Raw genomic sequence first — 21,347 nt, 5'->3', positions numbered from 1 at the left:
TGTGTGTAAGATGCCAGATCTCAGGGTTGTTTTCTTTTCTTTTCTTTTTTTTTTTTTACTTAAGAATACACTTGAACTTTAATAGGGGGCATTTTTGAAAAATAAGTTTTGCTGCTAATGTAGCTTAAAAACAAAAATATGTTTACAGTCTCAGTTTTTGAATTTTTTGGGGGGAGGGGGTACCGGGGATTGAACTCAGGGGCACTTGACCACTGAGTTATATCCCCAGCCCTATTTGTGTGTTTTAGTTAGAGACTGGGTGTCGGTTTGTTGCTTAGGGTCTTGCTAAGTTACTGAGGCTGGTTTTGAATTTGGGAGCCTCCTGCCTCAGCCACCTGAGCCGCTGGGATTATAGTCAGGAGCATTTTCATCCTAGCATATACAGTTCAGGAATGAAGATGGTGATCTGGGAGTTTTTGTCACAGAAGTGACCATTACAATCCCATGAGTCGAAGCCAACAGGGAGCTTAATATTGAGAAGAAATAGGGCAGGAATAAAATCTTGGGGAATTCTCAAGAGCAGGTGAGGAATCTGTTTGTGTAAATGGACAGTGCCATTTTCTACCTAGTACTGTGATTACGCATACAGATGGCTTAACACTCCAACTACACTGCAAACTCTTTGAGAGTAGAATGATGATGATAATAATAATTAACATTTATAAAGTATGTACTTAGCTTGTATATCTCAGGCACAGTTCTAAGCATTCTGCAATTATTAATTTATCAATTAATCCTCATAACAACCCAGTAAAGGAGCTAATAGTAATACACCCCTTTTACATATGATGAAACTGAGGTACTAAGAGATTAGACTACTTGCCAGAGTGACAGTAAGTAAAGGGGTTTAAGTACTGGCAATTTGCTGACATAAAGGAGAAAACAGAATGTTCAAATAAAAAATTGGAAGAAAGACTAATACACATACTAGTATCCTGGCATTTTTTTTTTTGGGGGGGGGGCATACCAGGGATTGAACCCAGGGATGCTCAACCACTGAGCCACATCCTCAGCCCTATTTTGTATTTTATTTAGAGACAGGGTCTCACTGAGTTCCTTAGCACCTGGCTTTTGCTGAGGCTGGCTTTGAACTTGCAATCCTCCTGTCTCAGCCTCCCGAGTGGCTGGGATTACACGCATGTGCTACTATACCCGGCAGTATCTTGGCACTCTGAAGTTAAATAATAATGCTGCCTTCAAGGATGTTTGTTGAACCTGGATTAACATCTTCCTTACCTTGTCACAGCAACTGCATCTTCCAGAAAAAACTGATCAACAGGAAATGTACGACCTAGAAAAACAAGAAAACAAAATAGAAAAGTCTCAGAATTCCCATTAAACTGTAATGAAATGTTTGTTTATATATATATATATCAATTGAATGATATTTGTATGTAATCAATTGTAGAAGAATAAACCAAAGCCCAGTGTGATAAGTCAACTACACAAAGAGACTGTGAAATACGTATATTTATACACACATACACATAAAATTCTCTTAAAACAAAGTTTGGCTCATTAAAGTTCTATTTGTTCTGTGGTCTTTTTTTTTTTTTTTTTTTTTTTTTTTTTTTTTGTGGTGCTGGGGATTGAACCCAGGGCCTTGTGCATGTGAGGCAGGCACTCTACCAACTGAGCCATATCCCCAGCCCTGTTCTGTGGTCTTAAAAGTATATATTAAAAAGTTTTTGATGACACAGTGGAAAGAGCAGATTCCAGTTAATAAGAAAACAGAAATGGATAGGTGGAGAAATGACAATTACCTCTTTTTAACCTGTTACACCTTTCCCACCCTCTCTTCTTCCCCAATGTATGACCTTTAAACATTTGACACTTATATTCTAGATCAAGCATACAGTTTCTTTTACAAATCTATTGTTAACATTCTGATAACCAGAACTAATGGTACTATTACTCATCAGTCAGTGCTTCCAAACTGTCCCTTTAGTAATCAATTGTAAAGGATATAAATCAAAGTTCGGAGTGATAAGTCAATTGCACAATGAGACTATGAAAACACCCAAAGAAAACAGACTATCCAACTTCATTTTCCTCCAGATTAGACAATATCCAGAAATTTAGCACAATTCAGAAATGAACAAATATGCTATATACAAACATACATTCCCTTTGACTAATTACCACTAGAAACACACATTTTTATTTTAAACACAATGAGGGGACCAGGGATGAACCTGGGTAATAAGAGTGCTTGCATAGCATGTGGAAGGCCCAGGGTTCAATCCCTAGCATCACAAAAATAAAAACAAAACAAATAAGTAATCAAAATAGAATGCTAGAAATTCTAAATAATCAAGACTTTTTAAAAAGTCACATATAAAATTAAAATCTTCAGGCAAATGGAGTTATTACCTCCCTATCAATCACATTATATAGTTATGATTGTTGTAAATTAATCACTTCTCCTCTAGAAAGAGGTATAAATACCTATTAATATATGTCTCAAGTGATAATATTTGCTTATTAGAATGATACATGTAAGATGCATTTTAATCACCTGGTATAGTAATAACTGGGCAGGAATTGAAATATTCTGAAAAGAGTTCAGCATTTAAAGTTGCACTCATTAGAATAACTTGAAGAGTAGGCCTCTGCAACACAATGTCCTTCAAAACTAGCAGTAAGAAGTCACTAGAGAAAAATAAAAGAAACACCTGAGGATCAAACAAATTTAATATACGAAATTAATAACTTGATATATTTGGGGCAAGGAATATGTAAGACCGTGTGAAGAAAAATATCATAATACTCAGAAAGATGTGTCATGTTCCTGGATGTAAAGACTTACAAATAACAATAGAATTTATCATCAAAATTGATAATTCTACTTCTTAATATCTATAGGTATACAAAAAGCATATACAAAGATTTTCATTATAGCATTCTCTGTAACAGTAAAACAACAAATACTATCAAAATGTCCACTGACCAAGAAATGGCTGACAATATCATCCAATCTATGAAATAACATGAGGCAGATAAAAAGAATAAGGTAGAGCTCTAGATAATGACAAGAAAACACTTCTAAGACATACTGCTAGTGGAAACAACCAAGCTGTGCAGATATTTACTGCAGAATAGCAACACCCTTACTGGCCTCCCTGCTTCAGTCTAGACTCCTACAATCTCTTTTCAATAATGGTCAACCAATAACCATTCGAATGTCAATCTGATTATGCTATTGTTCTGCTCAAAATCCTGTGAGCTCATCAGAGTCCTTAATATCAAGGCCCTACATGACAAGCTCTCATGCCCCGCCATTCAATGCCCTATTGCTTTTGCCCGAAACGCACTCAGCTCCAGCACTGAGTGAGGCTCGCATTTCACAACCTTCGTTCCTGGCATTAATCTGCCTAGATGGGCTTCTCCCAGCCTTTCACTTGGATAACTCCCTCACTTCCTTCAAATCTTTACTCAAAAGATATCTTTTTAGCAAGTTTTCCTTAGTTACCCTCTTTACAATTTCAAGTGATCCTCCCTGCTTTAACTTTTCCTCTTAGAACTTAATGTACTTTGTATTTTACTTATTTACCTTGCTTCCCCAACTATCAGAATGTAAACTCTTCAAGGAAAAGAATTTTGGCTTATCTGTTCACTACTCCAGTATCTAGAACAATGCCTGGGACATACTGAGTATTCAATGAATATTTATTAACTTACGAAATGTATATATCATTTGTGTAAAAAAAGGTCTAAAAATAAAATTATCTCTAACGAAGTAAACACATATGTTGATGCATACAGATATAATCATTTAAGACTCATTACTGGGCTGGGGAGATAGCTCAGCTGGTAGAGTGCTTGCCTTGCAAGCACAGGGCCCTGAGTTCGATCCCCAGTACTGCAAAAAAAAAAAAAAAAAAAAAAAAAAAAGACTTATTACTGTCTTTAATTATTTCTTTTTATTTTGTTCGTTCTTTTTATCTAGAAATCTGCTTTTCTTTAGTTTCTGATTTCTTTATATTTCTTATTTACTAGTTTATCAGTGTACTTTATTTCTTCTAATAGTCTTCTGGTTAATATCTTCCTTATTCAGTTAAAACATTTTATCAGTTGGGTCCTCTCTTCAAGTTTTTTTTTTTTTAAGTTTTGTGATTAGCCATTTTCTGTTTTTCTATCAGTCCACCAACTTTACTTAGATTCTTTCCTCTTCTCAAGCTACATATAATAACATAATACTTTATGAGAAAACCTCATAATTTTCAAGGAACCTTCTTTATTTTTCCCACTGTTTTTTTTCACACCCTAGGGCAGGATCCACGTGACAAACTATGATCAATGCCATCTCTCTATGTGGCCCTTTCTCAGTATTTGACTTTAGGTTTCAATTATTTAATGACTTTTAAGTCATTAAAATAAAGCCTAAATGCCTTAATATCCACAGTTTATAAGAACCTGGAAGAGCCAGCTTTTGCTTCCTCTTGCTCCTGCTTCTTTGCCTCTCATTCACTACATACCAGCTACATTCTTCCTTTAGTTTCTGGACTCACCAAGCCCTTTCCCACTGCAGAATTCTCCCTCATGCTATCCTTGCTCCACTTGTCACATGGGACTCCCTTTCACTGTTCAGTTTTCAACTTAAATATTTCTTTGTCAATATGGTCTCTGACCATTTTACGAGTTTCTCCCTCCAAACACACCTCCTGTCTTTTTCTTCACAGTACTTACTCCAATTTGTAATTACTTGTTTGCTTGTTCATTTCATTGAACTATAAAAGATCAGAGGGTACCTCATATACTTTTTACCACTGTGTTCCCAGTAACTACTGTATCACTTGACAATGAAGACATCTCTCTCTCTCTCTCTCTCTCTATATATATATGTATATAGATAGATAGATATAGATATATAGATATACATCTGAAATGCTTATTGAATAACCAAAAGACAAGGAAGCACAGATTGACCAGTCCATGTGATCCAACATGCATCACATCTGTTTTTCCTACTAGGCAGAGTGTCCAGTTTAGTATGATGCCCAAGAGGGTGAGAAGTATCTCTTCTAACTCAACAGCGTGAGTATGTCTAATAGTAAGACTCTCCTAGAGAAGAATACGTGCTCTTCTAGCTAGCAGTGTTAGTGCTACAGACCCTGCAGCTCAGGAAAGTCGTTCCTTCTCTCTAACATAGCCTTCCCTATGGCAAATTACCATTACAAAGTCTATGAAACTCAACTGGAGAGAGAACAAATTTTTTTTTTATCATGTCTTCATTTTTAAGTGTGTGTATGTTTGATGAAATAAAATCTTCATTTTACCTTTCTTCTGTCCTCTCATGAACTTCATCAACAATGATATGGGTAACTCCTTGGAGAGCTGTATCTCCTTCTAGTCTTCTCAGCAGCACTCCTGTGGTGCAGTATAACAGTCTGGTGGCTGAAGACTTATACAAAAAGGCAATATCAAGCATGAATAAAACTCTTGAAAAAATATTTATTGGCAAGTCATTTTGAATAGAAAAGAATAAAGAATATTAAAACACCAGTGGTTCCATTTAATGTGAAAAATAATAAATATACAATTTCTTGCTGGGGACAGAACAACAATAAAACCTTTTTTGCTTTGCATCAAACTTTTAAATTTAAGATTCTCTTAAAAAGTATTCAAAATTATGAAAAAACATAAAAAAGTGAGTGATGAAATCAATTCTATGTTTGTCTCAGCTTTCAGAGAATTTATCAGATCACTCTGCTACTAAAAAATAAGAAATCTTAATAAAGGAAATTTGGTGCAACCACATAAGAGCTCTTGTATCAAAATATTTCTAAAGGATTTCAGCCCTAGTGAAGTTGTTATTAATTTAAAATAACTGGACAGCATATATCCCAACTGCCCACAAATCTCCAAACTCCAAAGACTTTTCAAAAGTAAACTACATTTCTGTTAGCAGGAAATAAGCAAAGCATACACACCTTGACACTTTCTAACCGAATCTGATATCCCACGGTCAGACCCACTCTTTCTGCTCTTTCTTTAGCAACTCGTTCAGCAACAGAGATCGCAGAGATTCGTCGGGGTTGGGTACAGATGATGTTAGCCACTTTCTCAGGTGGCCCGCCCAGAGAATCATCCAGAATAAATTGTGGAATCTGTGTGGTTTTTCCACATCTGTATGTCAAAACAAATGAGTCCTAAAATGAAGTTTTCAAGGGCTAGTTAACAAAGCAATCAAAGGCAATGAGGAAAGTGATAAAACTAATTAATCAGCTTCATTTCTCTTCTAAGACCACCCACTGACTTATTACCTAGAGTTAATAAATTCTAAGAAATTGCACCTGACATTAAAAAGGCAATCACACAAAAATTTAATATCATTTATAGAACTGGGGCTATTGAACAGACATATTTCAGCCTATAAATTTCTCTAGAAATGTGTACTTTACATATGAATCCTAATAAAAGGAATATTAGCTTGTGATTATTCAAATATTTCATATTTCCCCCTGTGATGTGTACTGATTTGGCTATAAGAGGACTGAGGTTAAAAAGATAAGAAACTAGAAGATACAAGATTACTAGTACATTTGTGAGTTGGGCACAAATATAATTATTAAATTGGGTACTTTTGAATTAAGAATTAAAATTAAGCCAGCAACTTAAACCTCCTAAAAAGATTTGTATAACATATAGAGAGTGTGAACAGGAAAGATAATGTGCTTTAAGTTGTTCTTAAATGAAAAAAAAAAAAAAAAAAAGCTTTAAAGAAATCAGAATTAATGCAGAAGATGAAGAGTTTTCAAGTTAAATGTCTAGAACTATCTTTTAAATTTAAAAATAGGGCTTGTTAAAAGGCTTCAGCTGGACCCTTTGCCTTTAAATTGTTTCAAGGCAGAGGTATACAATATCTATAAGCTCCTAGATGAATTTCTGAGTTTTATTTTTTTTGTAATTTGGCTCTATAGGCTTCAGAAGTTGCAATACCAGCCCCTGTGGAATATTATTTAATATCTAACAGAAAAAGTGCCAATAACACCAACATAGGATTTTTTGGGTTTTTTGTTTGTTTGTTTTTAATAGTTTTTAGTTGTCAATGGGCATTTATTTATTTATTTATATGTGGTGCTAAGAATTGAACCCAGTGCCTCACACATGCTAGGCAAGCGCTCTACTACTGAGTCACAACCCCAGCCCCCAAGGTAGGTTTTTTAAAAGTAGAACTAGATATAGCTACCACTGTACACATCATATTTGTCAGTGAAAGCTGTATCATAAATACATTACTTTCTTACCCAGTCATACCACTTATGACAACCACTTGGTGCTTGCTCAGCAATTTAAGAATGGTTTCTCTTTCTTCCCAAGCAGGGAGTGATTGCCTTTCTTGTAGAATTGACTGGAACTGTCTGGAAGCCTAATAAAAATCAATGATAAGACATTAGTTAAGTTTTTTTGAATCCTCTTTCACAAGGTTCTGAATCCAGAATCCCAGTAGGACCCACCCTTTCTACTCTTTTTTTAGCAATTTGTTCTGAGACAGCGATTACAGAGATTTATTAGAATTGGATGCAGATGATTTTAGTCAGAAGTCTGGCTACTCAAAAAATCAACCAGAATAATTTACAGAATTTATATAGTTTTCCTATATTTGAATAAGCTGAAAATCTTATAATAAACCCCTCTCGCTTAGCATCTATCCAGCTCTTCCTGACAAGAATCTATATACCAGCACTGTTCCATAGGACCATATGTGTTCATGGAAATGTTCTATACCTTTGCTGTCCAATATAAGCAATTTGTGGCCACATGTGAGTACAGAACCCTTGAAATGTGGATAATGCTTGTGAGGAATTAAATAGCCAAAGGTGATTAAAAATTACCATAGTGGAGAGCATAGCTCTACAAAATATCAGATTTTTTTTCCAAAAAAATCAGTAAGAGCACTTGCCAAAGGATTATTTTTGGACCTTCACCACAATTATGTTAATCAGTTTCCTATCTAGTGGACAGCACTATAAACACTGCATTGTATTTTTAAATTATGGGGGAAAAGGAGAGGAGAGAGAATGGTTAATGGGTACAAAGGTATAGCTGAATAGAAGGAATAACTCCTAATGCTCTATAATAGCATAGTAAAGTAATTATGGTTGACAACAATTAATCATATATTTCAAATTAGAGAGGATTTGGAATGTTCCCAACATAAAGAAATGATATGAGGAGAAAGATAAATCAATTGCCCTCAACTGATCATTACGTATTATATACATGTACTGAAATTTCACATAGAAGCCCATAAAAATGAACAATTAAAAATTTAAAAATTAGCTGGATACAGTGGCACAAGCCTGTAATTCCAACAATCTGGGAAGATGAGGCAGGAAGATAACAAGTTTGAGGCCAGCCTGGGCAACTTAGCAAGTCACTGTCTCAAAATAAAAAAATAGGGCTGGTAATGTAGCTCAATGAGTGCTCCTGGGTTCCATCCCCATTAGCCAAATCCCAACACTGTACACCACAAAAAAAGAACAAAGGAAAAGAAACAGAAAAAAAAAATTTTTTAAATAAAGAAAAACTGTGGCTGTATTATTATTATTTTTTGTAGTTGTAGATGGACAGAATGCCTTTATTTTGCTCATTTTTATGTGGTGTTAAGGATCAAATGCAGTGCTTCACACGTGCTAGCAAGTGCTCTGCCACTGAGCTACAGCCCCAGCCCTGTGGCCCTACTTTTTAACAATAAGAATTCATACTAAGTAGGGTGCAGGGGCACACACCTGTAGTCCCAGTTACTTGGGATGCTAAGGCAGGACCATCACTTGAGTCCAGGAATTCAAAAACAGCCTGGGCAACACAGCAAGACCCCATTTCAAAAAAAGAATTTATACTAACATGCCATTTTCCTGAATATAGTTTTATCATATAAATTTATCACACTAATCAAATAGACAATCTGCATATAAATGGGTAAAAACCAACATGGATTTTGGAAAACAGAGAACAGGGTTGAACCTGTTCTATGTGAGAGCTACTTACTCTCTATGTGACCTTTGGCATTTATCCTGTGAACCTTTGAAATGGGGTCTGAATTCCTCCTTATCCTTCTTCTTTTATATATTGATTTTCTAATGTAAATGACAGTTATGAATATTCCTTTCACATATCAGACTGTCTATCATAGTACCAAAGGCACATGATTCTAAGAATTTGGTATACAGGTACGTTTGCTATTTATCAGTTGTGAGGTTTTCCAAAACCACTCAGCATGTGCACCCAAGTTTGCAGTAGCAAACCACTCAGGAAGAAAGAAAGAACCAATAGATACCAGGGAGGGTAGTCAAAGCCTCCTAACTCCTAATCCCTTCATCCAGACATCAGGGAGGCAACAATAGACCATCTCTCAGCACATAGTACCTGTTTCATCCGGAACTGCTTGCAGATTTTACTATTTTCAGCGTGTACTGATTTTGCCTGCCAGTCATATCTTTTGGAAATCTTTTTCTTAAGGTTCACATAGCTTTCATTCTCCACTATAACTGGTGCTGGAGCTTCATCCTCTTCTGCTTCCTCCTCAGGTTCTGATTCTTTTCCAACTTGAAGGGAACAGAAGTAAACATTTTCAATTTGCTCTTTTTTTTTTTTTTTTTTTTTTTAGCAAAGGGGGATGTCACTGTCTAATGATATAACAACAAAATCATAAAATGGAGAAAAAGTTGAAATTTGAATTTCCAATGTAGCTCAATAGTAGAGTGCTCCTGGGTTCCATCCCCATTAGCCAAATCCCAACACTGTCCCCCACAAAAAAAGAACAAAGGAAAAGAAAAAAAAATTTTTAAATAAAGAAAAACTGTAGCTGAAACTTGAATAAAGTAGGTTCATTTACTTCAATACTATTTGTGCCGCTAAAGAACTAAAATACATCTTTAGCTGGGGCAGTGGTGCATGCCTGTAATCAGCAGTTCAGGAGGCTGAGGAGGGAGGATTGTGAATTCAAAGCCAGACTCAGCAACTTAGTGAGGTCCTACACAACTCAATGAGACCCTGCCTCTACATAAAAGCCCCTGGGTTCAATCCCTGGTACCAAAAAACTAAAAAATAAATAAAATAAAATAAAATGCTTCTTCAAATAAACTTTACTCAAGTTTAAGTGGTATTGTTAAACCAAATTAAAAACAACAATTGAGGAATTATAGACTTTAAAAGGGTAAATTTTATGGTATATAAATGATAGCTCAATAAAGTTGTTAAGAAAAAAATCCACAACACATAATTTTTCATTTTCCAGGAACACATTTGAATCCTATGTACTAGAAGCTGATATTAGGGAGTAGTGAGTCGGTGGGCACAAAGAAAACCCTTGTAAATATCCAGCATCTACTTCTTAGCATCCTTGTTCTCTATGTATTGATGTTTACCCAGGAAACTCATGAAATAATGAAAACTTTTTTTCTCTCAAGATGAACTTACATTGAATTCTTTGATGAAATATGAAAAGGGGGTTTAGCAAACCTGGTTCTGGACAAAGCCAGAAGCCTGAATAAATATTTCTTAATTTAAAGATTTAGGGATTATTCCAGATAGCTCTATTCTAGTAAATTTTGGCAGCCTACTATCCTACAAGCAGCAGGGAAAGGATAGCGTATGTAATATAAGAAGTGGATATGTGAAATCAAATAAATTAAACAGATTTTCTCATTTCATTTAGTGTCCTCAGTATCTTAAAATCCTTCCAATCCTCAGATTCTGTGTAGTTACAACAAACTTAGACATTACTTCAAACTTTCAGTTCAGGGAGACCAACCACAGTGACACAACTGGGCCCCATAATAAAAGTTAGGCACAATTATACTTCAGGGGATTCTTGTGCTTTTTGCCCACAGGACTGAATGACTTGCCCATGATCACTGGGAAAGACCCCAAACTATTCTCAAAAGTTTTGATTTCTAATCCATCATTCTAAACACTCCCCCCTCCACCAAGAACACATTCTTACATACCTTCTGGAATCTGACTTGAAACAAAAGAATGATTTGGAATCACTGGTTTACGACAGGCAGGATTATTTATTTTGGTCCCAGAGGATACTGGCAGAAAGTTCACAGGTGGGACACTGTACTTGTGATGAGTATTTGTTAGTAATTTGACAATTTCTGATTCTTCCTCTAAAAGGGTTATCAAAGAATATACAACAGGTTCTGAAGTTTCTGAAAATGTCAAGGCTTTGCCATAAAGGAACTCGGAAATATGTAAACGACAAGCTAGAGGTAGATTCTCATTGGTGGAATAAAATGCCACAAGGGGAGCTTGGTAGGGGTATTTGTGGTCTTTAGAAAATCGAATTTCAAGCTCATATAAAAAAGATGCATCTTCATTAGCATTAAGATGAGAATCATCTACAATTCTTTCTGCTCTTCCAACAATTTGATTTGGGGGCACTTCATGTTTGAATTTGCATTTTGATCCAAATTTACAATTTCCTTTTAGGTAAAATTTACAGGTTTCAGGTACTGTCTCTTGCACATTTTTACTATCCTTTTGCTTGGATTTGCAGAATTTACTTGTTAGATACTCCAGTTCCAATCCAATGGTCCAGACTCTGTTCTGAATTCTTTCTATAAATTTTTCTCCACAAATTGACTTGAGAGCAAGTGCCTCTTCCTGTCGCTGCTCCATACATTCATCCAAGCTTACGTGGCCAGTTGCTTCAGGGATTTTCATCCTTTCTCCAAATGTCTCTGAAAAACACTGGGTGAGTAGGTGCTCTAGTGATGCCCCCAAATCTCCATCACAAACCCTCAGGGCTGCTTGACAGCGTTCAATGTTGAAGCCGTACCTGCCAAGGGCAAAACAAAAGTGACATGTAAAAAGTAATATTACATCACTTAAGTGAAATTCATTTAAATATACTTATAAGAAGATATGATGGGCTGGGGAAGGCCCTGGGTTCAATCCCCAGCACCACAAAAAAACAAAAACAAATATAAGAAGTTATGACTACACATATGTAGGGCCTCTGTGTTCTGAAAGGGTATCCCTGATAATACAAATCCCCTATCCTAAAATATAGAATATTAGGCATATCAGGCTCTGCTGGAAACCACACAATAGAAAAGGACACAAGGAAAAGTAGCTGGGTTTACAACAGGGTTTCAGTTGGCCCCGAATTATCTCCCAACTCCCACAAATAAAAAAAGGCAATCACCTGGAAAGTTTTTGCACTGCAAATGGTGAGACTGTAAATTCTGGAATATGAGGCTCAACTGGGCCTGAGCCTGCATATTCCAAAGGATCAGAGTCCGGAACAAGGGAAGGTTCTTGTCCAGCTGACCAGTACTGCTCATCGTCACGATAATCAGGCTCATCATCTTCCTCCTCCCCAGAAACTCCTCTTCTGGCAAAGGTAACATTTTCATGTATTAGATATTAATTTTACTTATTTCAAAGAGAAATTTAGCAAGGGTTTAAGAATTTAATTCAAGGAGCCAAGGACACAGAATCCTGACTACTCTTCAATCGCTGATTTAATCTTTTATTGAACTATTCATTTATATCTTGGCAATTAACATATAGCAGGCATTCATTACATGCCAGATATTATATTAAGTGCTTTTTATGTACTAACTCTTCTACTTTTCCCAATAGCCCTGCTAGATACTGATCCCTGTTTGTCAGATGATCAACTAAAACTTGAGAGGGTTAATAATTACCAAAGGTTACTTACAGTAAGAAAAAAACTAGAGATTTTACTAATAGCAGTGTAAACCCAAAGCCTATGTTCTTAACCACAGAAACCAGAAATCACAGCCATCCTCTCTTCTCATTCATACTGTCTTCATTTTTTGCTTTACTGCATAATCTCCTTTCCTAAATCTGAAATGGATAAAAACATTTGTAGATAGATGGAAATCTATCTGTTCATGACTGATCACTCATGAATTCTAGTACATTTACTAGAAAGAAAGAATTAACTCCTCCACTGAAATCATAAGACAAAAGAACCAAAATGCAATGGAGAGATGAAGGGGAAATAATTAAGAGTATAAAAGCTGTTTCACTTAAGTAGATGGGCATGACGAGCATAACCTTAAGACTCATCTGATCAACTCAATATTTGCTCCTAGAATAATAATATTTCTACTTTCTTGTTATAAGGGTTTTTTTTGTTTGTTTGTTTGTTTTTGTGGTGCTGGGGATCTAACCCAGGGCCTTGTGCTTAACAAGGCAAGCACTCTACTGACTGAGCTATCTCCCCAGCCCTGTTATAAGGTTTTATTTGAAAGGTTCTGGATAAAGCAATCACAGAACTCGTATTAACACTGTCCTGGGGAAAAATAATGATAAATAGGTGATCTGTATTATTATTCACAATGGTGCAAAACAAACTCACTCTAAAACTATGGCTGAGTAATTATTCTTGTATTTCTCTTGTCTTACTTTCAACTAATTATATGGCCACAACAGTATTGATACAGTATTCCAAAGATGTACAGGGTGTTCACATTACCAATATGTCTTCCTTAATATAATAATTTACTCAAATAAAATAATTTACTCAGATCCAGCATCTGCATCTTGTTCTTGCAGGTCTCGCAGAAGAGCTTTTACTTTCTCTTGATTCTCAGAGGTCATATGGAGAGTCTGAAGGGGCACTTTGGCTTTGGGCTTCCATTTAGGGCGTGCTTCTCCCTTGCTTGCACTACTGTTGTTAGGTCTGCAAACAACACAAATCAAAATTATACACTTTATTGTGGTCAGAACTCTGTCCTCAGCGTTCCCAAATATTCGAACTGCTCAAAAAAACAAAACAAAATGATCAGATCCTTAATCATTAAATTTGGTTTCACTAACTCAAGAATTCCCTGGAGGAAGCAATGTTAATGATGACTACCCCTAACTACAGTGCTTTAAAAAGAAAGACAATACACACAGAGAGTATTTATTTCAATTTACATTAGGTATCCAATCTGAAAACAATTGACTCCCATCCCACATGTAAATATTAGACCCTATTTTTTAAAAACCCAAATTATCATTGTTTCTTGATTATAAAAATAATACATGTTCACTACAGAAAGGTAAATAAAGGACAAAACAAAAGTCACCCTAAATTATATCACTCTTTTAATATGTATTTTTTAAAGTTACATAGCATAACTTTAAATTGACTTTTTTTACTTATGAAAATATCACTGACATTTCCCTAAAATTAAATATTTTCCTATAATGTAATTTAATCAATCAATCAACCTATCTCTCTATCTATTTTTGTGGTGCTGGGGATCAGATCCAGGGTCGAGCACATACTGGGCAAATGCTCTACCACTGTGTTTCCGATATATTTTTAAATGATTATATATAGATGTAGATTATTGAATTTATTTCACCAATCTTTCATTGTTAGAATTCAAGATTGTTTTAGGGACTCTTTTTAATATTCAAAACAATATATTCTAACATTAAGCTTTATTCGTTTTTAAAAATTTAGCATGCTTCATTATAAATTTTCACAAATCTAGGGGAAATAGAAGAAAATTTCTCTAGTTAAAATCCAACACATTAATGAGACTTTGGAAAGAACTACACACTTACACTTGCAAAACTGGGTAGCAAGGGAGAAAACAGAATTGACTGTTGCTTTTAACCACTTAGTTACAACTTCTAAAAAGAAGTACAACCCCAAATCCATCACTTCCCCAGTTTTTTACTTCGAAAAATTTTGAACATATATTAATGAATACCTTTTTAAATTTGGCTTCAATTGCTATTTGTCATGCAGATATGTGCACCTGCAGACCAATATGTACTCTCTTACTCTTTGTACATACATGCCTATATGCAGCTTCCTCTATCTATATAAATATAGATACACTGATGAAGCATCTGCAGACAACATATTCACCACTAAATACTTAAGCATGTATTTCCTAAGAATCAAAATACATTTTTTTTTTTTTTGGTACCAGGAATTGAATTCAGAGGTGCTCAATCACTGAGCCACACCCCCAGCTCATTTTATATTTTATTTTGAGACAGGGTCTCACTAAGTTGCTTAGGTCCTCACTAAGTTGCTGAGGCTGGCTTTAAACTTGCAATCCTCCTGCCTCAGCCTTGAGCTGCTGGGATTGTGGGCATGTGCTACCATGTCCATGCAAAATACACTCCTAAATAAAGAACACTATTATTACCAGGTGCAATAGCACACACGTGCAAACCCAGTAGCTCAGGAAGCTGAGGTAGGAGGATCGCAAGTTCAAAGCCAACCTCAGCAACTTAGCAAGACGCTGTCTCAAAATAAAAAGTAAAACAAGCCGAGGATGTGGCTCAATGGTTCAGCACCCCTAGGTTCAATCCCTGGTATCAAACAAACAAACAAAAAACCAACAACAGAACACCATTATGGCTTTCAAGGTCTTTTAGACTGATACAATAATATTACCTAATATACAGTGTGTATTTATACATCCTAATTGTTTCTATCATGTCCTTTATAGGTTTTTTGATTGAATAAATAATAAAAAACTTAGTTATCATTTTTTTCAAACTCCTTTAATTTAGAACAGTTCCCCTGCCTATTTCCTGACACTTTTTTGGAAGAGCTCAGACCAGCTGTAGCAATTCTCCTAATTTGGATTTGTCTGATTATTTCCTCATGATTAGTAAAAAGGAGATGGGGGAGAAGTTTCACCTGCTTCTATCTCGTCACCCACATATTTGTATACCATTCAACTTCCTTCCTGTTACTAAGGATGAACTATCCTTGATCTTGAAGTTCAACCTTCTGTTTGGACTCTATATCCCAATCTTTAATCTTTAATCTCATGGGAATCATTCCAACACTAATTCCCTTTCCTACATCATCAGTTCTTTACTTTCCTTTGGATCCTTCCTACCAGCATACAGATATGCTATATAATGTTCACCATCTTAACAAATAGAACTAAACAAAATCTTCCCTTGACTGCATATTTCCATACAGTTATTGCCCATCTGAGTTGAGGCTACTGAGGATGGTTGCACAGAGTACACACTGCACAAAATCTCCTGGCAGGGATGGAAGAAGGGGGACAGATGTGGGGATAGCAACAGCTACAAGGCCATCCATGCTCTGTTTCCAAGCCATATATCCAGGTGTATAGCTGTAACTGCCCAAAAGAAGGGGTACCACTTTCTTATTTACATAAAGGCATATACTGACAGCAGTAACTGTGGTCAGAGTGACTAATAATGTCACACACCCTTGCCCCAAGCCTTCCAATGGCTTCCACCTTATTCAAAGCAAAAGTCAAAGTTCTTATAATGGCCTACAGGTCCTGTACAGTCCAGCCTCTCTGAGCTAACTGAACGACCACTCTGCTTCTTGCCCACTCACTCTAACCACAAGGTTTCTTTGCCATTTCCTAGGCAGTTCCAGCATATTCCTGCCTCAAGGACTTTGCATTTGCTGTTCCCTCTGCCTTGAATATTTTTCCTCAGACAGCTTCAAGGCTTACCCTTGAACTTTCTTCTGGTCCTTGTTCAAATGGCACCCTTCCAAAAAGGCCTTCTATATCAAATAGTGAATCTACTTGGGCTTTTTATATACATATTACCCTCCTTTATTTTTCTCCATAGCATTTACTACATGATATATTATATATTTGTGATTTACTTCAAATGTTTTTAAATTAGGATAAATATAATAATTTACTCACTGCTATAACTGTCAGCCCTAAAACAGTGCCTGGTACATAGTAGGCACTCAGGAAATATTTGCTGAATGAATGAACATTTTAGGCTCTAAGTATCATAGCTACAATTAATTCAAAAGTTGGGTCTTAAAAGTTCGAGACACAGGTTATCCCTCAACATATCCAAATGACCTTTAAAAAAAAAAAAAGAATGTAAAAACATGTAGATTCTTTGGAAGAATACCAGATGAAGTATTTGGTTATTTTAGGGACCAAATATGAAGAACATATATGTATTTATTTATTTTAAAAATATTTTTAGTTGTACATGGACACATCTTAATCTTTATTTTACTTATTTATTTTTATGTGGTGCTGAGAATTAAACCCAATGCCCACATGTGCTAGGCAAGCCCTCCACCACTGAGCTACAACTCCAGTCCAGAACATATATTTATACCCTACAATCACATACTCAGTGCAGTAAGGGGCTTGAACTTCTATAAGCACTTGAGACTGACCCATGGAATACCAGATTCTTCTCTCCACATCTAGCTCAGTGTGGGACCCATATTCATTTAGTAGTAAGTTCAAATTATTTAAATGCTATGTTTCTTTTTCTTTTTTTCTGAATGCACATAGTTGAAATCATGTAAGTTAAAAGCATGTACAACCCATATAAACTCCAGTAATCACTTATATTCCTTCTAACTAATATTTAGGTGAGAGTTATTCCCACAAGTGTATATATGTGTGTTTATATACATAGTTTTAAAGAAATCTTTCCATCGCTAAAAATTCCCCAAATAATTCACAGTATGCTTTGGGAGACAATAAGAATTTTATATTTATACCATATAATATATACTAGCAAAATCTTTGCTCTCACTAAATACTCATTAGAATTACCAGAATTCCCATAGTCACTGGTTAAATGCTGAATGTGAGCCAGGTGCAGTGGCTCACACCTACAATCCCAGCAACACAAGAGGCTGAGGCAGGAGAATCCAAAATTCAAGGTCAGCCTGGACAACTAAGTGAGATTTGTCTCATAATAAAAAGGGATGGGGAATATAGCTCAGTGGAAACACTTGCCTAGTATGAGCCAGGTCTTGGGGTCTGAAAAAAAATTATTATGAGAGAAGACTGAATATGGTAACTGTTACTAGTTACCACATGAAATATCATCAGGCGTTGGCTGATCTGATTGGAAAGTACGTAACTCATCAATAAGAAAGTACAATCAGGTTGCATTTTGGGTTATTTGATTTTAACATCAACCTATGATGCCAACAGAATATTGAAAAGAATTTTTATGATTTTAATCTTCTTTTTTTAAATATAAATTTTTAAGATGTTGATAGATCTTTATTCATTTACTTATATGTGATGCTAAGAATCAAACCCAGTGCCTCACACATGCAAGGCAAGTGCTCTACCACTGAGCCATAACTCCAGACCCTGATTTTAATCTTTTCTGGGATTTACTCTCCTAGTAACATTGAGTTTAAGAGCAGTATTATACTCAATTCACAATGTCACACAAGTGTAATGTTAACTTTAGAGTTCAACCTACACATGCTTAACATCAACAAAAACCTCCAACAAGGTTAGAAAGGTTACAAAGAGGAGGACTGCCATGTTTTAAAATAAGAACAATTAACTTGACCAGAATTACTTGGCTTTCCCTTCTCCACCCATCAGACATCTGTTGTCCCATACATTAGGAATGGAAACTGCTTCCATTTCTGAACATTCAAGAGTATAATGACCTGGATGAGCGCCTTGATTCACTGAAGATACAAAAGTCATCTCCATCATCCCAAATTCTACTTGAGGCCTTTCTGTTGCCACCACCACCGCCACCACCGCTGCCGCCACTGCCACCACTTCCATGAGATTTATTAGTATGACTCCTGCTTCCTCTTCCTCCTTTAGAAGATCCTTTTCCACCTCCTTTGCCTGGCTTGCCTTTTCTTCTTACTGAAGAACTCATTTTCACCTGAAGGAGAAAACGAATAATATAGGCATCATAAAACCAGGCAAGTGTAATAATTCTTTCTTTGTCAAAGTTATGACATACAACTTATTTTGAAAAAATAAAGGAAAATGCAGATTTTAAATGGACTAGTTTAGAAGTTTAAAGTGTGGCTAAATTGCTTGACAAAAAAATTTCCAAGTACAGGCCTCTCAGAACTAATATTTAATGAGTTTCTCTGATACAGATTTCTTAACCAAGAATGATATCAGAACACAGGGAGAAGTTTCAAAACACACAAGCCTTGACTGCAGTCCTAGATTATGATTTGGTTAAGTCTAGTACAGGATTTAAGAAACTCTAGTTGAGGAGAGGTGCTTCCATATGTTCATTATATGATTTGATAGAGAACATTAAAGTTTACATTTGCTCCTTCAGGAACACAGCCCTAATCTGTTTTCAAACTCCATTTGCAATGAAGTCTGAAGAAGTACAAACCTAAAGGCACTTTCAAGCAGTGAGGCTGTGGTGAAAGGGAGATTAAAAGATGTGATGGAAACAGTTTAGACTATAGGTCAACCAGTTTGTAAGGGAAAACTGTGGAATAAAATCACTGGGAGGGGCCCTCTTGGGCTCAAAACATATATCAAAGAGGAACCTCAGAAACTATTGCTTCAAATTCAGCCACAATTCGATTGGATTAATTTGTAGAGGGAGTTACTCCACAGGCATTGTTGAAAACAACTGAGTAATCAACCAGCAATTGAGGAGGTTAACAGTTATGTGTGTCAGAGGAAGAGAGAAAGTGAGCCCTACCAAACTACTGTCCTTAACAGTGTGACTCTGGACATATCCAAAGTTGTACCTCCCCGAGGAATAGTATCAGAGCTTAACACTGTGGGAGAGAAACAGACTTCACTAAAATGATCCAGTCAGTCACTAAAAGTTAAACAAGCAGGTGACATTAAATATTAGATAAGGAATAACCAGTACCCAGAGTTGATAGAATATATTATCAAAAATAATTAGTTTCAGGTGCTGGGAATATAGCTCAGCTGGTAGAGTGCTTGCCTGGCATGCACAAGGCCCAGGGTTCAATCCCCAGCACCACCATTAAAAAAAAAAAAAAAAAGTTTCAAGAAGGAGCATTAAGATGATATATGGCCCATGAAAAATATGTATAGAGTTATGTTACTTAAGCATGATTTATATAGGAAGTGGTGTGGGGCACAAATTGTTTATGAGTGAGACCAAATGTCCAATTTAACAGAAAAAGACTTTAAAATAGTCATTAAAAATATATTCACAAGGGGCTGGGGAGATAGCTCAGTCGGTAGAGTGCTTGCCTTTTATAAGCACAAGGCCCTGGGTTCGATCCCCAGCACCCCCCTCAAAAAATATATATATATATATATATATATATTCCAAAAAATAAAGCATGATTAAAGAAGTAAAGGAAGGTAAAATGACCATGTCACATAAAATTGAGATTATCAATAAAGAGACAAAAAAGAACCAAATAGAAATTCTGGAATAGGAAAGTATAACTAAAATAAACAGTTATTAACAGTGAAGAACAAAGAATAGAGAAAAATGAACTCAGCCTCACAGAAGTGTGGGATACCACCAAGTGTACCAAATACTCTTCTGGAGTTACCAGAAGAAAAAGAGAGAAAGGAAGGAGCAGGACAAATGGTCAAAGAAACAGTGCCAGAAAACTTCTCAAATTTATTGGAAAACAATAACCTATACATTCAGAAACTCAACAGACTCCAAATAGAATAAACAAAGAAATTCACAGACACATTGTAGTAAAGGTCACATTTCTGAAGGTCAAGGTCAAGGAGAAAATCTGGAAAGGACTAAGAGAAAAACAACTCATCACTTACAAGAGGCATTCTTGTAAAAATAAGACAGCTGATTTCTCAGCATAAACAATGGAAAGCAGAAGGTAATGATATAAAAGTATTAAACTAAATAGGGGGTGGTCCAAGATGGCGGCCTAGAAGGTGACTGTACCCCCAGTTGCTCCAGAACCCAGGAGTTAAGAAGGGGAGATATTGAGAGACTCAGACGGAAATAGAGCCACGGGTGAGTCTGCCCACTGGGTAAAGCTCGGCCCGGGTGGCAGGCCCAGATAGAGGTGGCTTATCGGAGCCGGGCAGGGCAGCTAGAGTCTTCCACAGGCAGCCCTGCGCACTCTGGTGGTGGGCCCCGCCCACACAGTCAGCTTCTCCAGGTTCTCAGAGCGGGCCCCCTAGTGAGAGCCTTTCTGACCAGAACAAGCTCCAAGTCCCGGAGCCAGGCCAGCGTACTCCCAGCGTACTCCGGCATGCAAGCAGCTTCAGGGACCAGGATAGGGCAGCCAGAGACTTCCCCAAGCAGCCTGGACCCCTGCGGTGGGAGGTGCCTTTCAAGGCTAGCTTCTCCGACCAGACCGCCCAGTGAGAGGCTTTCTACATAGAACCAGTCACAAGTCCCCGAACCAACGGAGAGCTTCAATCCGCAAGCAGCCTCTGGGATCAGGGCAGGGCAGCCAGAGACCTCTTCAGGTGGCTCTGCCCACTCCGGCCGCAGGCTCTTTCCATGGGGCGATCCAAGATGGTGGCCTAGAGGGTGACTGCATCCCTGGTCGCTCCAGAACCCAGGAGTTAAGAAGGGGAGGCATTGAGAGACTCGGACTGAAATAGAGCCACAGGTGAGTCTGCCCACTGGGTAAAGCTCGGCCGGGTGGCAGGCCCAGA

General features: G+C 36.7%; 1 protein-coding gene across 2 annotated transcripts in view; it reads right to left on the bottom strand.

The window, feature by feature from the left end:
- Nucleotides 1-21,347, bottom strand: part of Dhx57 (DExH-box helicase 57) — a 59,053-nt gene that overhangs the window by 26,591 nt on the left and 11,115 nt on the right. For both annotated transcript variants that reach the window (XM_047523436.1, XM_047523437.1), the window contains exons 2-11: nucleotides 18,398-18,627; nucleotides 13,511-13,669; nucleotides 12,161-12,349; nucleotides 10,956-11,791; nucleotides 9,373-9,551; nucleotides 7,251-7,372; nucleotides 5,934-6,129; nucleotides 5,280-5,404; nucleotides 2,519-2,652; nucleotides 1,237-1,291 (exon numbers count right to left, since the gene is read on the bottom strand). In XM_047523436.1, coding sequence (XP_047379392.1) covers nucleotides 1,237-1,291; nucleotides 2,519-2,652; nucleotides 5,280-5,404; nucleotides 5,934-6,129; nucleotides 7,251-7,372; nucleotides 9,373-9,551; nucleotides 10,956-11,791; nucleotides 12,161-12,349; nucleotides 13,511-13,669; nucleotides 18,398-18,621 — 2,219 coding nt within the window. In that variant the 5' untranslated portion in view covers nucleotides 18,622-18,627. The remainder of the gene's footprint in view (nucleotides 1-1,236; nucleotides 1,292-2,518; nucleotides 2,653-5,279; nucleotides 5,405-5,933; nucleotides 6,130-7,250; nucleotides 7,373-9,372; nucleotides 9,552-10,955; nucleotides 11,792-12,160; nucleotides 12,350-13,510; nucleotides 13,670-18,397; nucleotides 18,628-21,347) is intronic.

Source organism: Sciurus carolinensis, chromosome 13 (assembly GCF_902686445.1).
Source record: "Sciurus carolinensis chromosome 13, mSciCar1.2, whole genome shotgun sequence".
NCBI lineage: Eukaryota > Metazoa > Chordata > Mammalia > Rodentia > Sciuridae > Sciurus > Sciurus carolinensis.
This window is presented reverse-complemented; position numbering and strand designations above follow the sequence as displayed.